General features: G+C 37.5%; 1 protein-coding gene across 2 annotated transcripts in view; it reads right to left on the bottom strand.

Annotated features, from left to right (window-relative positions):
• Nucleotides 1-20666, bottom strand: part of PDE4D (phosphodiesterase 4D, cAMP-specific) — a 1430592-nt gene that overhangs the window by 785430 nt on the left and 624496 nt on the right. The window contains exon 1 of one of the 2 annotated variants that reach the window (XM_011998011.1): nucleotides 18469-19844. The exons of the other annotated variant lie outside the window; for it this stretch is intronic. Coding sequence (XP_011853401.1) covers nucleotides 18469-18731 — 263 coding nt within the window. The 5' untranslated portion in view covers nucleotides 18732-19844. Of the gene's footprint in view, nucleotides 1-18468; nucleotides 19845-20666 lie in introns of those variants that run through there. 2 annotated transcript variants of the gene reach the window in all.

Here is a 20666-nt window from a genome sequence, read left to right on the forward strand (position 1 = left end):
ATTCTGACTCCAAAAATCTTCCAAATCAACTGAATCCTCCAGTGCATTGACTTTAGAAGTTTTTCTGACCCTCACCAAACTTATATCTCCTTTTCCTTAGTGAGCTTAGAGTAAATATGGCAGCATAATCACTTCTTTGCATATCCTTTTAGAACTCAGGCTTCACTGAAAGATCTCACCTCTGTTAAACCAACCTGTTTCAAACTGTGCTTGTAGTGGCCTAAGCAGTCGATAGTTGAGGAAAAACACAACCATGATGACTTTGGATTTGTAACTACTGGCCTGAGATGGCTCCTTAGTGCAGTCTGGGAATTTCACATTTCTCTAGACAAAACACTCCTCCCAGAGATGATGGATCATTTCACACCTCTCTCTCCTCAAACCTCCAACATCTGTTCTCTTTCTATCTTTAAGTTGATGACCTTATTATTTTATCACAAAATGGAAGGAATTAAGAGACACTTTTCATACACTCTGAAACCAGATCTATCAAGATACTGACCTTCTATACTCTCAGACTCTCCTACTCTTCTTTCTCTTTTATTGTGAGGGCTGAACAATTAGCACCCCCATTAAGGGCAACTCCCCTGGCTTGTGCACTGCCTGAACCCCTCCTGAACCCTATTCCCCCAAAGCCTCCTCAAGAATATTGCTCCTGCAATTGTCCCCAGTTTCTCATGATCAAATGTTCCCTTTCTACTGCTTCTTTCTCAAAATCATACAAACATAATACAATTGACAAGACACCCTTCACCCACATCTCATTTTTCTTCCTATCCCCTCCACCTGACTTTACAGCAAAACTCCAAGAGTTAACAACTGCCACCACTTCTTTTCCCATAATCTCTTGAATCCACTTGACTTAGTCCCTTTACAAGGAGGCCTTCACCTCTGGATACTCGCAACTTTGAGCAGTCCTCTCTCACATTTAGCAGGGTTGGCACGCGTGAGCAGAAGAATATGGCAGAGTAATATAGTGTGTTGCTGCCAAGTCTGTGTCATAAAAGTCATTGTGGCTTTTTCCTTGTACTCTCTTGAATCACTGACTCCTGTGCATGAGGTAAGAACACCCAGCCCTTTGGAGAAGCACAACTGAGGAACTGAAGTCTTCTGCCAACAGCCAGTGTAAAGCAAGGCTGCCTGCAGACACCACGTTAGAAACTGATCTTCCAGCCCCAGATACGGCTTCAGATGACTATAGCCTTCACTGGCAGCTTGAGTGTAATTTCTTCTAGAAACTTTAGTCAGAACTAGCCAGCTAAGCTGCTCCCTGATTTCTCAGAAACTATATGCAATAATAAATGATTGTTGGTTTAAGCTGCTAAGACTTGGGGAAATTTATTATATTCCACTCCAGTCAGTCCTGTATCATCACTACTCTACTGATCGACTTGTGTTGTATGCCACCAATTAGCTGCACGTTGCCAATGCAATGATCAATTCTCAGTTCTTATTTTAGTTGACCTATGAGCAGCATCTGCCACAGTTTATCACTTTTTTGTTGTTGTTTGGATGAGACCCACATCCCTACAAAAAATAAAAAGTTATCTAGGCCTGGTGGTATGTGCCTGTAGTCCCAGCTACCTGAAAGGTTGAGGTGGGAGGGTCTCTTGAGCCCAGTGCCCAGGAGATCAAGGCTTCAGTGAGCAGTGATCATGCCACTTCACTCTAGGCTGCCTGGGCAAAAGAGTAAGACCCTGTCTCAAACAAAAAAAAGTCCCAATGTGGGGAAGACTGTCTATTTCATTCAGTGCTGTATCTCCAGAAGAGCAATAGGTACACTCAAATTATTTTTTGAATGGATGAAAAGAAAATAGGATATTTAGCTCCTGACTCTCACCTTGGTGAGCTAGTGATAAAATAGAGAAAATTACCTTCAGAGTAAGATGGTTTTCTGTGTACAGCCCCTCAGAACTGCTAGATGTGTTCTAAGAATTGTGTACTTTTGCAATTCAGTAAGAAGGTAGGCACAGTCCTCACATAAATAATGCCCCTGTTCTATGCATCAGCACACAAGTGCTACTAGTAGAATTAACGCATCTGATTTGAATGAAAACAGCATTGTGTATTCTATTTCAGAAGGATTACCTTCGGAAAAGTAGAAGAGCAGTAGCTAGCTGAAAGATAGTATAGATTGATCTAATTGAACTGAATCTCAGAGTCCAACTATTGAAAAGTGTTCAGTGCACATACCTGTGATTTAGCAAGCTTAGCATGGGGTAAAAACTCAAAACATCACTTCCTGTTATGTGGAGTGAAGCTGTTAGGAAATATAACATTGATCATGTTTCTTTTATACATATAAATCCCTGGTGTGTGTGTGTGTGTGTGTGTGTGTGTGTGTGTGTGTGTATGTGTGTGTGTGTGTATGTATGTGAGAGAGAGAGAGAGAGAGAGAAATGTTAGCAATCCTTCAAAATCTGATTCCAACCTACCTTCCCTAGAGGCACTCAAACTCACCTAAACCCCATGTAATCCCCATATTTGTTCACACTATTTCCTTGGTGAGAAAGCTCACCTCCTGTCACTTCCCTTCCTTCCATACTTCACTCCAGTTCTCTCCCTGCTGAAATCTTCCATGCTTCACATTCATATCAAATTCCTTCCTAGGCCCCTCTCTTCTCTTTGTAAAATGTGATAAAACTTAAACCTAATCAAGTTGCAGTGAATATTAAATAAGATCAATCATCTAAGACAATGTTCAGCATTGTGCCTGGGACTTCTTTGTGACTATTCCATGTCACTCATAAGGTCTTAAGTGATTCCTAGTACCAGATACAATCTCTCCCTCCCATAAATTCCAACCACTCTTTATGCTTAGTTATGGCAACTATTGTTTCATGGTTGAGTAGTCATATTCTATCACCTATTAGATCATAATCCTTGAGAACCAAGACGATGCCCCAATAACATCCCATATAGTAATTTGTACAGCATAGACAGAGTATGTGAGTTGAATTAAGCTTCTAGATTTCCATAGGCTCAGATCACCTTCAGTGTTCCATCAACAGTATGTTTACATTTTATTTGGAAGTACTACCATCTTTTAAGAGGTCTTTTTGTTAAATACATCATTTGAACTTTTAAATAACTTTATGAAACATGTATGAATTAGTAATAGTTCCACTTACAGATGAACTTAATTGTGACTGGTGGGATTTAAATAATTCTAGGATCCCACAATGAGTAGCAGAGTTGAACTATGCAATAGATTTCTGAACCTCTTTGGATCTCACAAGACTGTGCTAGGTGCTAGGGATACACCTGTGAATGAGGTAGAACTGGTTCTCCCCTTCACAAAGTTTACTCCCTAGGGCAGTAGTTCTCAACTGAAAACAATCCCTTGTCCCCTACAAGGGAAAACTGCCAATGCTTGGAGACATTTTAGATTTTCACCTCACTGTGGAAATTAATGTCACCTAGTGGGCAGTGGCCAGGGATGTTCTTAATCTCCTACAACGCACAGGAGAGCTCCCACCACAAAGCATCATTCTGGCCCAGTCATCAGTGCTGCTGAGGTTGAGCAACCCTGCTCTAGATTTGGCTTCAAAACAAAGGATGTGAAGTATCCATGGGACACGATAACACATAGGGTTGTAGAGAGAGGTGCAGAACTGATGACAGATGCTTAGATGCCAGGTTAAGGAATGTGAACTTTATCCTACAGAGCAGAGATTGGCAAATTATGGCCAGTGGGTGAAATTCAGCCTATTTGTTTTTGCAAATAAAGTTGTATTGGAACATACTAATGTCCATTTGTATTTTTGTGGCTTCTTTTGCACTACCGTGGTAAGGCTGAATAGTTGTCCCAGAGACCATAGGGTCGGCAAAGCCTAAAATATTTATTTTCTGGCCCTTTTGCTCACCTCTGCTATAGACAGTGGGCAATCACGGCAGAACTGTAGGATAATTAATGAGACAGTATAAGTAGGACATCCTTAATGGGAAGGGGCTAGTGGCACAAAGACAAGTTAGAATGTTATTGAAATAGATTAAACACAAATCTAAGTATTAAAATACCTGTTGGTACTGGGAGAGAACAGAACAGCAAGAGATAGTAGATGAAATAATCCATAGGCCTAGGCAGAAGAAGGGCAAGGCAGAAGTCAAAGATGATTTTTTTCTGGTTCTTTGGGAAGATAATGGCCAGATAAACAGAAGTAGAAAAATCCAAAGGAGGGGGCACAGAAAGCTTGATTTTGCACATGTTAAATTTAAAGTAAGAGTGAATCTTCCACGTGGAAATGTCCAGGCATATGGAACTTCAGCCTGGGAAATGAGGTTTAAGAGTAGGGTTTTGTTAAAAGAAACAGCTGGAATTGAACAGAGGAGAGACACTTGTGGTACAGGGAACATACTGAATAAGGTCAAAGGAATAATTATGGAACTGGGGGTATTTTGAATTAAGGTGCTGGAAATAGAGACAATGAAAAAAAAAAAGGCAGATCTCATAGGAATAGAATTAATCCAGTGAATAAGACAGTATCAACAAATGGGGGTGAGTATTAATTTCAAATGCTAATAATATTTTGCATGACTAATACTGTGCATATCAATAAGTGATTTTAAATGCAAAGGCAATGCTGCTTTAAGTTTGTTTGTGTATGTACTTGCTCATTTGCAAAGAAAACTCTCAAGATGAATGTAAGATAATATTTCTCTTTAATTTATAGCTGGTCCAACTCTGACTTTTCTTGAAACTTATATTTTTTTTACTTCAACGCATATCGTTGTCTTCTGAAGTTTCTATCAACAGTGTAAAATGAGGAGCTTATGAATCAAGATGTTCTTTTAAGGCTGGGTATAGTGGTTCATGCCTGTAATCCCACTAATTTGGGAGGCTAAGGCAGGCAGATCACTTGAGGTCAGGAGTTCGAGACCAGCCTGGCAAACATGGTGAAACCCCCTCTCTACTAAAAATACAAAAATCAGCCAGGTGTAGTGGTGCATGCCTGTAATCCTAGCTACTCAGGAGGCTGAGGCAGCAGAACCACTTGAACCCAGGAGACGGAGGTTGCAGTGAGCTGAGATCATGCCACTGTACACCAGCCTGGGCAACAGAGTGAGACTGTCTAAAAAGATGTCCCTTTAAGACAGTTTCTCAACGTATGGCTTCCACATCACCTGTAAGGCTTACAAAGTCGACTTCTTGGACATCACATCAGACCTATTGTGGGTACAGGGCTGGCTTCACAGGTGCAACCTATGAAGTTGTACAGGGTCCTACTCTCAGAAGGGCCTTGTGCTGGATCAAATGCAGTGCTGTTGCCATCATGAAATTTGTAATATTTATTTGCATAAGAGGCCCTGTATTTTCACTTTACCTGGGCCCTACAAATTATGTAGCCAGTGCTGTGTGAGCATTCTAGTACGGAAACAAATGAGTTTACAGAGTAAAAAAGATTACAGAGTAGAAAAATTTGGTTCCTTACTTAGCTCTCATTTATTTGCATGGAGATATACTTTTTAAAACACCCATGTTTACACTCTTTGGAAGTAAAACTTGGAATCTACCATTGGCAGGTATAGAATTTTCCATAGAACAGTCCTATTTTTGTTTCTTTTTTTTAATTATTATTATACTTTAAGTTCTAGGGTACATGTGCACAACGTGCAGGTTTGTTACATATGTATACTTGTGCCATGTTGGTGTGCTGCACCCATTAACTCGTCAGCACCCATCAACTCTATGTTTTTTTTTTTTTTTTTCTTTGCATCTGTGCAGCTACCAGGTAGGAACTTAATAATTACAGTGTGGAAAAAGGGTACCAACATACTTTCTGCTTAGGGATTAGTATCACCTAATCCAAGTTCAGTGTTTTTACCTGCAACTAAGGGATTGAGAACAGAAGAACCTCTGCAAGAACAAATGTCCCTCTTCCTATGGTGGAAGTATCAGTGGTTCAGGTTGGTATATTAGATGGTTTGAGGTTGTACAAAGATGGTGTTTGACATAGCTGATGTGGCTTATTGAATTTTAAAATGTTGAATTAAATAAGGAGAAGGTTATTTCCTTTCCGAATCCCTTTTAGTCATTCTTATTACCTTAAGAAGAAAGACTTAATTGTGGTCTTTCATATGTCTATATTATTTGCTAAATGCCATTTTAAACAGAGAACAGACCTCAGCTCAGAGTTTTTGGAAGGTCATGGTTATCTAGCTAAACTTGAATCTATTTTGCCTTGCTTATTGTATATTTTTTCAATTATCTTCTATGCATAATAAATGATGCTAGTTCCAAATTACAGTAATATACAAAGCTTTATTTTTAAACATATGGCCTTTTAAATAAAAATATAAGTCTACTAGAAATATTAAATGCAAACAGTACAAATGGCCCACACCTAAAATTGTGAAGGTGATTCAAGAATGATCAATGTGTTAATGAAACTGCTATTGTTATTAGTAAGAAGGCTTTATTAAAGGAGGCCTGGTTCTTTCTATTCAGAGGAGAGCCGTAGAAATCAGCCTTGCGCGTTATCAGCCTGCAATTCATATATGTTTTAGTTATTAGTATCCATAAATCATATGCTCTTGTATTTGGCACTCACTCAATAGAAGGTCATAAAAAAATCACACTGCACAAAATAAAGCAAAATAAAACAAGTACTATTAACCTAAAGAAGGCAAACAAGCAGGAATGATAATCCAAGTAATCTTATTAGTCAGAAAGTTGCTTACTTCAAAAGGTCAACAATACACACTTCACCATTTATAAATGTGAAATTAGTCATGTAAGAAAAAAAAAAACAGAACCTGGTACCCTACTAATAATAATATAAAGAGGAAGCTATTTTATTTTAATAATAGCTAATTTAATCAGAGGACTATCTCAAAAGAGTAATGGGGAAAAAAATTGGTCTGAAATTACTGCAATACAAAAATGATATATATAATATTTAATCATAGAAAAAATATTTACATTAAAATAATATTTCTATGCTAAACCTCTTCAAAAAGGTTTTCTATTATTTAATTTTAGTTCTTCTGAAGATCCACTTTGGAAAAATGGTACTTAATTCCTGCTAGTTAAAATTTCTCCAAATTAAAACACTGAAAATGAAACTATGAAGGGTGTTTTTATTTCAAATTTCTCCTCAAAATCTTGACATTTCTTTTGTAAGCTTAAGTGGTGATATATAATTTAACTGTTATAAATTCTAAAAGATAAGGATTAGTCATCAGAATTTAACAAGCTAGTTATTCAGTAATTTCCCAAGAATCACAGATATATTTACACAGATTTTTTTCAGAAATACAACAGGCATAAATAATTTTCAAAGTATAAACTAAGTATTATTAAAATGCATGTATTTGATAAATTATTGTGACACTAAGACACAGAATCATTCATATACACCAAAGCCAACGATAGCAATCTATGTGCATGGAAACCCAAAACATACACACACACACACACACTGAGTCATGGTGACAAAGTCCACACAAATGGTTAATCATTGAGTTCAAAGTTTCTTTCCACTATGGCAATCAAAACCAACATCACCAGGACTTCTAGTCTGGAAGGGTATGGATCCCCCTGGGTGTTCAGCATAAAAGGCACAGCAACAGAAGGTATGTTTCTCAATCAATCAAAAAACAACTATTCATTGAATGCATATTATACAGGTGGCACTTAGACCATCAATGAATGATGAATGTGGAGGTTTTTTTTTGGAGATGGCATCTCCTCTATTGTGCAATGGTGCAATCTCAGCTTAATGCAACCTCCACCTCCCAGGTTCAAGTGATTCTCCTGCCTCAGCCTCCCAAGTAGCTGGGATTACAGGTATGTACCACCACGCCCAGCTAATTTTTGTATTTTTAGTAGACACGAGGTTTTACCATGTTGGACAGGCTGGTCTCGAACTCCTGACCTCAAGTGATCCACCTGCCTCGGCCTCCCAAAGTGCTGGGACTACAGGCATGAACCACCGCGCTTGGCCGGTTCTTACTTTTTAGGAACTTACAGTCCAGCTATATATTCGAAATACAAACATGAACTAGAAGACAGCATAACATAGAAAATGACAAATAAATGTCAACACATTCAGTCTGAGAGCCCAAGGAAAGAAAGATTGCAACCAATGAAGGCAGGTAGTTTTGGCCCTGTATACATTTGCTTACAAAAACCAAAAGTCAGACCACCAACTCTAATGTCTCCACTTTGTTTGCTCTTATTAAAGCTTACACTTTTTAAATAATATATTGAATCAAAGAAAACAATATCTGAAACACTATTTTTGAGAAGAAAGACAACAACATTAGCTTCTAGGCCCAGAGATATTTCCATTCTAAAAGGAAATATCTCGAGTCAAAGAGACTATTCTATCATGTGGAATTTGGCATGAAGACTGGCAAAGTGGAAATGGAAGGATATTGTTTTGAGGTAAGATGGATCTTGGTCCTCCTCTATCTGGCCATGTAGGGCACTCAAAGACAGCCTGTGAGTTAGGCCAGATCTTGTTACCAAGCAGTTTGCTGCTCTGTTGCTTAGTGACTTGAACCAGCTGGCCATCATTCCCAGCTGGCTTTTCTAGAGTCAAACCTTAACAGATTTCTGACTTGATCTTTCTCCTTAGAGCTCAAGTATTTTATTTTTTCTTTCCCTGAATGATTGACTATAAAATTATTCTCTGATTGGCTTTGTTTTTACACCTCTTATATAAAAACAACCCTGAATCAAATGTTCTCCATTGACCCCTTTTCACCAAGGACATATATTTCTCCCACACACACATATTTTTATAAGGATGTCAACTTCTATACAAGCCACATATGTAAACTAATAAACTGAGATCCCACACCAAAAAAGGGCTCTGTCTCTACCCTTCTATTAACTACCATTTTGTAAAATCTTTGAATATTCACTGTTATAACTTCAATATACATGCACGGTAGGGTAATAAATGTGAATGTGATTCTTAGCCCAAAGGAGGGTAACGCTGAAAGAAACAACACAGAATGGAGAGTTAGGAAGACTTGGGTTCAAGTTTTAGTGCTATTGGTTTCATTACTGTTTAGCTGAAAGATCTTGGTTATGTAAGAATTTTTTCTGGCCCTCAGCAGCTGCATATGTAAAGTACAATTAATAATACTTACATCCAACCTTGGTTGCTTTAAGGGGTTAACGTACACAAAGTGCCTGACACACGGCAGGAGCTAAATCATTGATGTCTATGTTATAATTAATCTAAGATTGTAAAGTTGTATTATTATGAGCCTAAGTTTTTTTATTCCAAAATGAAATCACATAATTTCTTCTCAGGTCAACTTTTCAGGATCTCCTTTTGAGAATAAGTGCCTCATCTGAAATACTTGGAGAGTATTTATATCCTTAAAACTGTACATAAAATGATTTTTCTATTTTGCTTATTTGCAGTAGAAGAGACTGATGTGTTAAGATGGTATAAAATAGAAGTCTAGTAAAAGAGAATTTTAAATTAGAATCTTTACAATGATCTATACATTTCCCTATTTGCTACCTAAAATTATGCCTTTCAGATGGTGGCCTAACGTGAATACCACCAATACCTTCATTCTGAAGGCCCTGAAGCTTATTTATGAGTCACAGAATTATTAAATAATTCCATTTCCTGTTTTTACCCATGTAGCATCTACCGCACTCTCTTACAGCAGCAAGTTGGAACTTGTTTCTAATTGCTTATCTTAAATAGACTGTAGTTTGTTATCACTTTGTAAATTTAATTAGTCAGTACTTTTTACTTGTAAATGCCAAATGCCTTTATGATTTATTAATAGAGTCTCCAAGTCAAAAAGGTTGAATAACTAAGGTCAAGTATCAAATGGCCAGAAGACCTGGAAATATGTGATTTCAATATACTGAATGAATCACAGCTTTAAAAACATGATTTTTTAAAAAGCAAAACCATTAAAAAACCATGACATAATTTTGCTACATTAGAAATAGTAAATCTTCTTCCTGAAAGTGCTACTTGAAGAACAAATTTGGTAGCTTCCTATCTAAGAAAAAAAAAAAGTGCTGAAACTTTAGTTACCTGAACACAGGAGCTTTTTGATTATAAATAAATTTATACAAGAATAATTTTTTAAAAATCAAAGCCATGATTTACATTATTTTAACGAACTTTGAGGTTCAAGTTTTTATTTTCTTCTTATCAACATTTCTGCCAAGTTTGCAAGAAAGACGGTGTCTTCTTAAGAAGAGACTTTACCACCAGTAGCAATGGCTTCAGCTCGTATGAACAGACTTCACATCTTTTCTAAGATAAATGTCAATGGTCATGGGAAATACACATGAATAATAAGCTGCGAGGTTATCCAATGTCTTCTTCACTTTTTTCTCAATGCCAATTGTCATAATCTAATCCCTGTAATTCCTTAAACCTGACAAGGCAATCAGCATGTTCTTTAAAAGGAATATCTTCCTCAGGTCTTTTGATTTTGTGGGAAGCCAACAATGCCTTTCAAATGGTACAGGCACCCTCAATTTGCAGCACCTCCACCTCTCATAATTCCCACAGAGGGCAACAGCCAGTTACACCACAAACACGGCTGAAGGTTAGGGCTGACTGGTCTTCCCCAAACATTCGAGCAGCACTTCCTGGTATGCTTCTCAGATGATTTCCCCCAGAAACTTGCTCCCCATCTTCTGGTATTACACTTTGCCTACAGCTATCCTCTGGGTTCCTAGCTCCCAGGGGACTGGCAGCAATGCCTTCTCTGGGCATTTTTACCATAAGAGACAGAGAAAAGATAACCTCAAAGCTACGCAGGGCAGAAGTGAGAGAGATGGAACGAGGGAGAAAGAGAAATCACTAAATAATGGCTTTGAAAATCTCCTCAGTTGTTTGTGTGTGTATATGTGTATTTTTAATCTACAAACTCTAAGTGGCTGTATTTCTCTTTTATAGGTGACAAATGGTTTCTTTCCCCTTCTGTGACCTGCAAATTTATAATATATTTCTCTCTTAACAACCATAAAAACAACTACAGTTGTTGAAGAGATAATGACTCAGAAAGCAAATGTTTACTTTTAAATATGAGCAATTTTATATCTAATGCCAATGCCTGATAAAGAGAAATTCATAGTAAACAAAAAATATGGCCAAAATCACTTATTTATCTTCCTAAACACATTTAAGATTTATTAAAAGTCTCCTAAAAGGCCTTTTGAAAATCCACCTAAAATAATCATTTTGTTGTTAAGATTATTACTAAGTACTTCTTCTACTGTTGGATATGTTTTAATTAAACATACATATGTGTACACAAGAATTATAAAAATAATACAGTTGAGTATTACCTAGTCGCCATAATTCCTAAAGATATCCTACTGCCTAATTTCACTTATGTATACGCTGGAACATTTTCCTCCATTTGGTGCATCGAGCACGGTATAAATTGATAATTTTTTCATCTAGTCCTTAATCAGGAATATAAGCCCCATGATATTACTTATATTAGAAAACTGTATTTGGTTTTAATCATATTTGGAATTAAAAATGTTTTTGAGAGATATATAATAATAAACCTGATGCATCTTAGTGAATGCCAGCCATGAATACAAGTTTTTAATGGTTAATGTTTTCAAAGTAGCTTGAAAATATTTCACTATATAACCTAAATTGACTGTTAAATTCAGGAAATTACATCTTCATTTCTATTATAGTCAAATGACTCAATGTTTTTCACTGTGACATTCACTTAGATTAGAGTGTGATACTGACAGCTATAGTAACAATATTTTAGGAGTATAAACAGTTGGGTTTTTAGAGGCAAATTGACATAGAGTTGTGCACTGCTTATTCGAAGTTCTGAGAAATGTGTCATTAGGCAATTTCATCACTGTACAAACATGTTAAAATGTACTTACACAAACCTAGATGGTATAGACTATTATACCTAGGCAATATGGCATAGCCCGTTGCTCCTAGCCTACAAACCTGTACAGCATGTTATTCTACTGACTACTGTGGGCAACCATAACACAATGATTAAGTATTTGTACACCTAAACATAGAAAAAGTACAGTTAAAAATACAGTATAAAAGATAAAAAATGATATACCTGTATAGGGCACTGACCATGAATGGAGCTTACAGGACTGGAAGTTGCTCTGGGTGACTCATTGAGTGAGTGGTGAGTGAATGTGAAGGCCTAGGACATTACCACACACTACTATAGACTTTATAAACACTGTACACTTAGGCTACATTTAATTTATACATATTTTTATTTCTTTGATATAAGTTAACTTTAGCTTACTGTAACTTTTTACTTTATAAAACTCTTTTAATTTTAATTTTTTGGCTTTTTTGTAATAACACTTAAAACACTAACATTATGCAGCTGAACAAAAATATTTTCTTTATTTCTTTATTCTATAAGCTTTTATTTTTAATTTTTTTTTTTACTTTTTAAATATTTTAAATATTTTTTGTTAGAAACTAAGTCACAAACACACATTAGCCTAGGGTTACACAGGGTCAGGATCATCAGTATCATTATCTTCCTCCTCCATATCTTGTCCCACTGGAAGGTCTTCTGGGGCAATAACATGCATGAAGCTGTCATCTCCTATGAGAACAATGCCCTCTTCTAGATACCTCCTGAGGGACCTACCTGAGGCTGTTTTATAGTTAACTTTTGTATATAAGTAGGAGGTATACTCTTTAAAATAGTAATAAAATACATAAATAAACCAGCAACATAGTTATTATTAAGTGTAATACACAACTATATATGCTATACCTTTATAGGACTGACAACTTGGTAGGTTTGTTTACACCAGCATCCCCACAAACACAAGAGTAATGCATTGTGCTATGACTTCACTGGGTGACTGGAATTTTTCTGGTCCGTTATAATATTATGGGACCACCATCATATATACAGTCCATCATTGACTGAAATGCTATTACATGTGTGTACCCTTGAGCAGTTTAAAAAAATGATCCAGGTATATATATGTGCATGAATATGTAAGTATATAGGTATATATGTGTATGTGTATATATATAGGTATACATGTATATACAGATATATGTATATAGGTACACATATGTGTATATATACACACAAATACACACATATGTATACAAATACACACATATTTTATATATATATAATAGTCACAGCTCAATTGCTATACTACGTACTAAAAAAGAGCTAGCTGCTCAAGGATATATATATAAAGTATACATTGCTTGCTTTTTCTCATTTTATAGTATGGCGTATTATGGCAGATACATGTATCATCTCTCTATATATAAAATGGTAAACACACCAACAGGACACATGCATATGAAGTTAAAAGATAATGACATTCAAGGAAGAACACACTGACTTCAGGATCCTCTGAGAAGGCAGCAGAATAGGATGGGTGATAGCTTTAGACATTATCTGTAACATTTTATTCTTAAAAAAAATAAAAGAACTGATGCAAATGATAAAATTTTGGCATTTTAAAAATCTGGGTCAGGGATATATAGATGTGTATTATAAAAATATGAAAAAATTATAACAAGTGATTATAATACAAGTTAGTTTTTAAAAGAATATGTGAAGATAACAGGTTTTATGATTTAAATATGGCTAAACAGCAAATTTAAGTTCCCAAAGACTGAAAAGCATTTTTACCTTGTTCTTCTAAAATTTTATTTAGGCCTAACCCCCCAAAACTATTCTTAAAATTAAATGAGGAGAAAAGCCTGAAGAATATGAAGAACTTCCTAATTTCAATTTTCCTGAAATAAACTAGTACTGGAAGTTAAGTTTTCTTCACCAGAGATTCCACTGACTTTGTAGTTCCTGCTGATGACAGAGGGACTCCCCTACCAGATGAAGTCTGAGTCATGTCTATAATCACTAGAACTACAAGGTATTATATATTAAGTAAAAGCAGTCAGATTAGTGAAAAGCAGAGACACAAGAGAGTTCTAATCCTAACAGATAGTGCCAGACCAAAACCAGTGCTCAACACATACTAGCTAGTGATAAAACCATTACTAATAAGCATTGAGAGTATCAGAGACAAGAGGTGCAATAGAAATCTGTTCCTTGAAAGAAGGAACAGATTACTTCCAGTTGGGAGAACTGCAGGAACCTTTTAGGAAAAGCAGGAATTTGAAAGATGTATTTTTGCAGTAGGCAGAGAAGAGACACCAAACCCCACAGTTCTGCCTCAGCAGTATCTCTCCTTTCTGCCTTCTCCTTTCCTACAGTAATAAAACTGACATACACTCATTTCTTTCAACTCTTGTCTCTTCACATATATTCCCTTCACTTCACTCCAATTCATCCACAAATGACTGACAGTAATTTAAACATGATCCTAAAGGTTTATATCCAAGGCTGGAATAATGGGCATAGAGTGCATTAAAAACAAAAAACAACAACAACAAAAAACTAACTTATAATGACACCCACTAAGGGTCCAGCCCTGTGCAACCACTTTAATTTATACTTAATTGTATTTAATTAAACCACAACCCCCAATAGATACTATCCCCAGAAAACTGAGTAACAGGCAAACTGAAGCACACATTAAGTAACTTGACCAAAGTCACACAATTACTAAATGCAAAGTAAGAATTTAAGTTTAGCCTCTTTTCTAACTGCTTTGGTGCTCTCTGAGTGACACAACACCTAGAGTATTGTGTCAACTCAGTAGCTATTCTTTAAATGGATCATGAAAACCCAAGTGAAGTCTAGATAAAAAGTACCAAGATTAATCTGGTAAATATAAATATAGCATATAGAAATGAAATAACAGGATGTTTACTTAGGAAAAGATAAGTCCTTTTTTTTTTTTTTTTTGAAACAGAGTCTCACTGTCACTCAGGCTGGAGTGCAGTGGCACAATCACGGGTCACTGTAACCTCTGCCTCCTAAGTTCAAATGATTCTTGTGCCTCAATCTCCTGTGGAGCTGGGATTACAGGCACACATCACCATGCCTGGCTAATTTTTTGTATTTTTAGTAGAGACGGAGTTTCACCATGTTGCCCAGGCTGGTCTCGAACTCTGAGCTCAGGGACTCCACCCTCCTCAGCCTCCCAAAGTGCTAGGATTATAGGCATGAGCCACCATGCCTGGCAAAAGAAGTCTTTTTTTTTTTTTTTTTTGAAATGGAGTCTCACACTCTCTCCCAGTCTGGAGCGCAGTGGAGTGATCTCGGCTCACTGCAAGCCTCCGCCTCTCGGGTTCACACCATTCTCCTGCCTCAGTCTCCTGAGTAGCTGGGAATACAGGCGCCTGCCACCACACCTGGCTAATTTTTTGTATTTTTAGTAGAGACAGGGTTTCACAATGTTAGCCAGGATGGTCTCGATCTCCTGACCTTGTAATCCACCCGCCTTGGCCTCCCAAAGTGCTGAGATTACAGGCATGAGCCACCACGCCTGGCCAAGAAGTCTTTTTTAAGAACATGAGAACAATAAAATACTGATTAATGAATTTGTTTAGCAGACATTTATTAAGCATCCACCATTGACCAGCCATCATGCCAAGCATGAGTATACCAAGATGAATGAACAGGGCCCTGGTTCTCTGGTGGGTTACTCCAAGCCACTTGCCTTAAGGGCTTCATAATGGAAGGGAGCAAAAATTCAGGCTGTAGGATTCCCAAAGCAGATCTTGGATCCATGGATGATAGTTACAGGGAAGAAGACCTCAACTGTTTAGAAGCAAGGTCTTTCCAATCAACAGCCCTGTCAAACAACAGAAGTGCTTCTGTATAATCTTCATCAAGGAGGTTTGACGAAAGGTTCAAGAACTTGTTATTACAAGATGTTATTCTATAAATTCAACTATGGCATACAGGGTAAATCAGATAGCCCTTAACATACTATCTAGGCCTGCCTCATAAAAGCTCACACATGCCATCCTCTTTCATGGTCTTTCTCCTGATTCATCTGAGCCTGGCAACCTTGGGAATCACATGTTGCAAATAATGGAACCACAGGATGGTAGAATTCCAGGTCCCTGAGACACCTACTGGCTAGGGCAGGCTGCCTCTCCACAAAAAGCAGAAGCAAGAAATTAAAATTCACTATGTCAATCCAATTAGATTTGGAGAATATTCTGTAGAACAGCAAGATTATCTTAGCTAAAACAGATGTCTTCCAATATTACTGATTTATTCTACCGTGGTATAAATTATTGGAAATCAACAAATGGTTCTTGCTCAACTTTCTAATAATTAGGTACAGAATAAACATGTTAGACTCAGTAGGCATTAAATGTATGCATAGCGAATGCAGGGGAATACTGGGAGCAGGAAACCAATACTATGAGGCAGAACATTGTTGTAGCAACAAATTAGATACAAATATATTTATATTTATGTCAGAACAATTTGAAACATATTTTCAAAATTCTCCATAGTGCTTAGTACAAACTGTGAAAGCAAAAATGAGATTTTTTGTCAAAAGATGCCTGTGGATATTATGAACGTCCTGGGGCTCATTCAACCAATATGGAAAACTTGAGATCCTCTTTCCAACTCCCTTGCCTGATAGTTTTAGTCCATAGGGGAAACTGTTTCCTTCTGAGTTACTGAAAATCGATACCATGATTTTTATTTCTGGTTTCCATTGCTCTCTTTCTGCCTTTCTTACTGGGCTGTGTGACCTGATACACTAAAATGAAATATTGATAGAAATTGTACTCTTGAAGTTTTTCCAAACAGCACCAGAAAAGGAAGTGCCAGAAATGTCAGAAAAAAGCCTATTTTCATGGGATTTCCTGCCTTCCTTACATCCCGACATGTCTAAATAGTTCAGATAACCTCCAGCTGAACTCTAGGTTGCTCCACTCAGACTGAAATCAAACAGCTGAGTTGAGGGCCACTCATTCAGCAATAGGTGCAATTTAGGAACTGCAGTGATAAAGCAGTGCAACCAAAAGGGACACTGGACACGGAAATTCTGGTCCTGGCTCCGTAGAAACTCAAGCCAGCTCTCCTGCTCTGGCACCCGATGCTTGGCCTTGAGCCAACCTTCTCCTTCAGTGCATCTCCCAGTGTTTATCCATGCCTTTCTTTAATTCACTGCTTGTTGCTCACAATTTTTTTCCAAAAAAAAAAAAAATAATAATAATAAAATCTTCCTCAAAGAGAATTCATCATTTCCCAATAATTTCTTTAAGACAGAAAAAGTCAATGTTTGTCTCACTCCTCTTATGGCCATTATATCTACCAAACTCAGAAACGACATCTAGATGTTAAAATCTTGGGAGACAATAAGAACACTTCCCAATCAGAGATCCAGCTACCTAAAACTAAATTTTTGAGGTTGGACATGTCTTCGGGTGTGACATACCATTTATTTCCTTTGTCATTGACTTTCATCTATAACATTAATGCATTCCTGAGCACGGTCTTGTCACTAGTTTAGATTTTAATTCCTTTTACTTTTTGCTGCTTTCCTCCTAAAAGCCTTGTTTCTGCTTTTTTTTTTTTTTTTTCCTATTGTTAACATACATACTCTTGGGTTGTTATGGCAAAACTGTATAAAAAGTATTTAGTCATAGTTTCTCAACTAACACATTCTTTTTTGTTATGCTGTTTTCTTTATCATAATTTATACTCATCAAAATGTAGATGTAGTGCATAGAATCAGACTCATTGCTCACAGCTTGGAACGGCCTCTGCTTAGGTAGAAACTCCAAATAAGCTCACACGATGGTCTGTTTTAATATTTGGGTTTTTCTTTTTTTTTTTTTTTCTTTTTCAAGAGCAGGAAAAAAATCAAGAATCCTCCAGAAAAATACATGGAAGCATATGCATGAAACAAATTCACCCATTATAAAGAAGATAAAAATATTCACAAAGAAAATAGATTGGCAAAATATTCTAACAATCCAAATTCAGAGAACACAACAGTACTACCGAGTCCCAGCCGGCAACTTTCTGCGTAGAATTCCTAATCCCTTTCTTCTTTCCTTTGGAAAGGCATGTTTAAGATTATAAACACTGTATATCAGAGTCAGGAGTGAGGAAGGGCTTTATGAAGACACACCATTACACACACACTATACGTGTCTCTGTTCAAGTGGGGATCATGCAGAAAAGAGAGCAAGCTATGATCCTCCTCCCCTCATTTCTGGTCCTTTCTTTCCTCAGCTGTTGGGGAACCCGGTAGGGAAATTAGTTTAAGAAATCAAAGAAACGCCACCACATAAGTATGGGAGTAAAACTGCATTCTTATTTGACATCTGGCATCCAATTTTCTTGTAGGAACTTGCAATAGGAATTGAACTTTGAGAACCACCCACCTCAACCACTCCTAGTACCAGTCTCCAGGATTCTTGCCCTGACTTGGACATTTGTGGGATTTATGGTTAAGGGAGATTACTTGGCGAGAAATCCCAGGTGAGGAATGATGATGGTCCTCCCTCCCTATCCCCAAAATTAAAGGCGCGAGGAGCTGGAATCCCCGAAGGGAAACGGCCACCATTTCTGCGTGGTCTGCTCAAACCTTACCATGTATGTGCCACCGTGAAACGCCGCTGTTTGGGGATGTTGCTGCTGAGAAGCATTCTGCGCAGGAGCCTGGGGGAATTTCTCGGAGAGATCACTGGAGAGAGCTTGGGAGAAACCGATTTCCTCGCTGTCTTGGACTTCTCATGCTGCAACAGGTTTTCTCGCAAGGATTTCACAAGGTCCTCGTTCAGCCACGGGTTTGGACAATGCGGATTATCCACTTCAGGTACTGTTAAGGTGTCCGGGCTTGTCTGCTGAGCCATTTTCCTGGTCAACTTTGTACACTTGGCAAGAATCCAGGGCAACGTGGTTCCCTCGCTCACGGTCCGGGAAATGTCCAGGGAAGCAGGTCGGAGCCTGCTGCTGTTAGTGCATTCAGTCGCCTGCCTCAGTCTCTCTGTAGAGCTGGGGCTGGGTGCAGAGGAGGCGAGCGCACTCCTCCGCGGAAGCGTATTAAACGTCACCCCTCCTCTCCCAAGCCCCTGCCAAAGATCACTGACAAGCTCGCATAGCAAATGAACATGGAGGGAAAGCACCGCGCTCGCACAGCTTTGTCCGTGCTACAAAGCAGCCTGTTAAACTATGGGAACTAATGCGCCGCAGCTGCTCGAGTGACTTCTGCTGCTTATGTACATAAAAAGTCCTGGGGGGAGGGCTTAACCATCAGATGCCTGCTGCTGGGTTGTTTGGCTTGTCTTTCCATTTGCTTATTCCTGAATCCAAAGGAAAGAAAAACTTTGAACTTGACCTTCCTCTCCCGCAGGGCTATTTATCTCCCTACAGTCCACGTTCATAAAAGAAAATTGCCAATCTTTTGTTTTTTTCTCTCTCTCTTTTTAATGAGGGAAGAATAAACAAGCACTAGCTACACAAGAAGTGCTTCCCTGCTTACTAAGCTCAATCTGATGAACCACATAAAACAAATCCCATGAGAATAAAATTTGCTTTTTCTCCCTCTGTCTCTAGTTAGAACCCAAACAAACAAAAGGTTTCAAAATACTACACATGGAACGCTTTACAGGTTGCAGTTGTGTTCTACAACCTTATTAATTACGGCCCTTGCAAAGAACCAACACTATTTAGACCCACAAATGATATATGTTCTCTCTTTGCATTTAAACTAATGCCCCTCCAGAAGGACAGATTGTCTTCATAAGAGTAGTTAAAAATGATTTTAAAGTTTCAATTACTATTTGTGATATATACAATTTTATGTATTCAACTATAAGAGGGTGGAATACATCTAGCTTTTCGTGATTTCCTTTACTGCCTTTTAATGTAAGATTTTTAAGTGTGATGAATAGAGCTTCAACAGACTTATTCAGAGAGGGCTTAAAAGAAATTATTTTGCAACTGGAAAAAAAGTAAAAATGTTGTAACAAGAAAGTATGAGGTAAAGCCTGTTAAATATCATTTATGTGGACACTAGAAGTGCAGACATTAAACAGCATTGGAAAGAAATTCAAACTTTTGCGTAGGGAAGTTCCGAGTAGCTTAGCGATGCTACAGACCATGCGGGATTGAAATAGAATCACATTTCTCAGGGTCTAAGAATATTTTATGTTTTTTAAAAACACAATAACTTAGAGAGCTACAAAATGCATCCAGAAAAAAAAAATGGAGACTGGAATGATTCTTTTTGTTTCCTATGATTACTATTAGGTCAATTTTTAAAAGTTTCTCCTGTCACCCTGCCCCCTAGTTGCTCCACTGTAAGTTTCAATTCCTTGCTTTTTAAATGTTTACAGAAAAACATACTCTGAGGTCCTACTCACAGAAGCACAGGGTCAACCACTTGGTCCATCTTTCCCGTTAGTGTGCTCACAACAATTCAATGACACATGTGTGCTATGACTTCATCAAAAAACGTTAGACAAATATTTGAATTTGAAGAATCAGGGTATGATTATTCTTATTCTCATAATTTTTACCAATATAAAAGTTTTCATCACTTTGCATTATTAAGTGGCAAAATATGTGTGTGCGTGTGTGTGTGTATTATCTATATATATACCATATTTCTATAAAGTGGGCTGAGGGACTGACAATGGCCTTAGAAGTTGTGCAAAACAGGTGTGCAATGCTTGCCCTCGAGGAGCTTGTAACTTAATGGAAACGATTGGATAATGCTTAGAAAAAGATACCAGAACAACTGGAAAGTGAAATAATCAGATATAGAAAAGTACAATAAAAATGAA

This window comes from Mandrillus leucophaeus, unplaced genomic scaffold, assembly GCF_000951045.1.
Source record: "Mandrillus leucophaeus isolate KB7577 unplaced genomic scaffold, Mleu.le_1.0 Scaffold1150, whole genome shotgun sequence".
In the NCBI taxonomy this organism is placed as follows: domain Eukaryota; kingdom Metazoa; phylum Chordata; class Mammalia; order Primates; family Cercopithecidae; genus Mandrillus; species Mandrillus leucophaeus.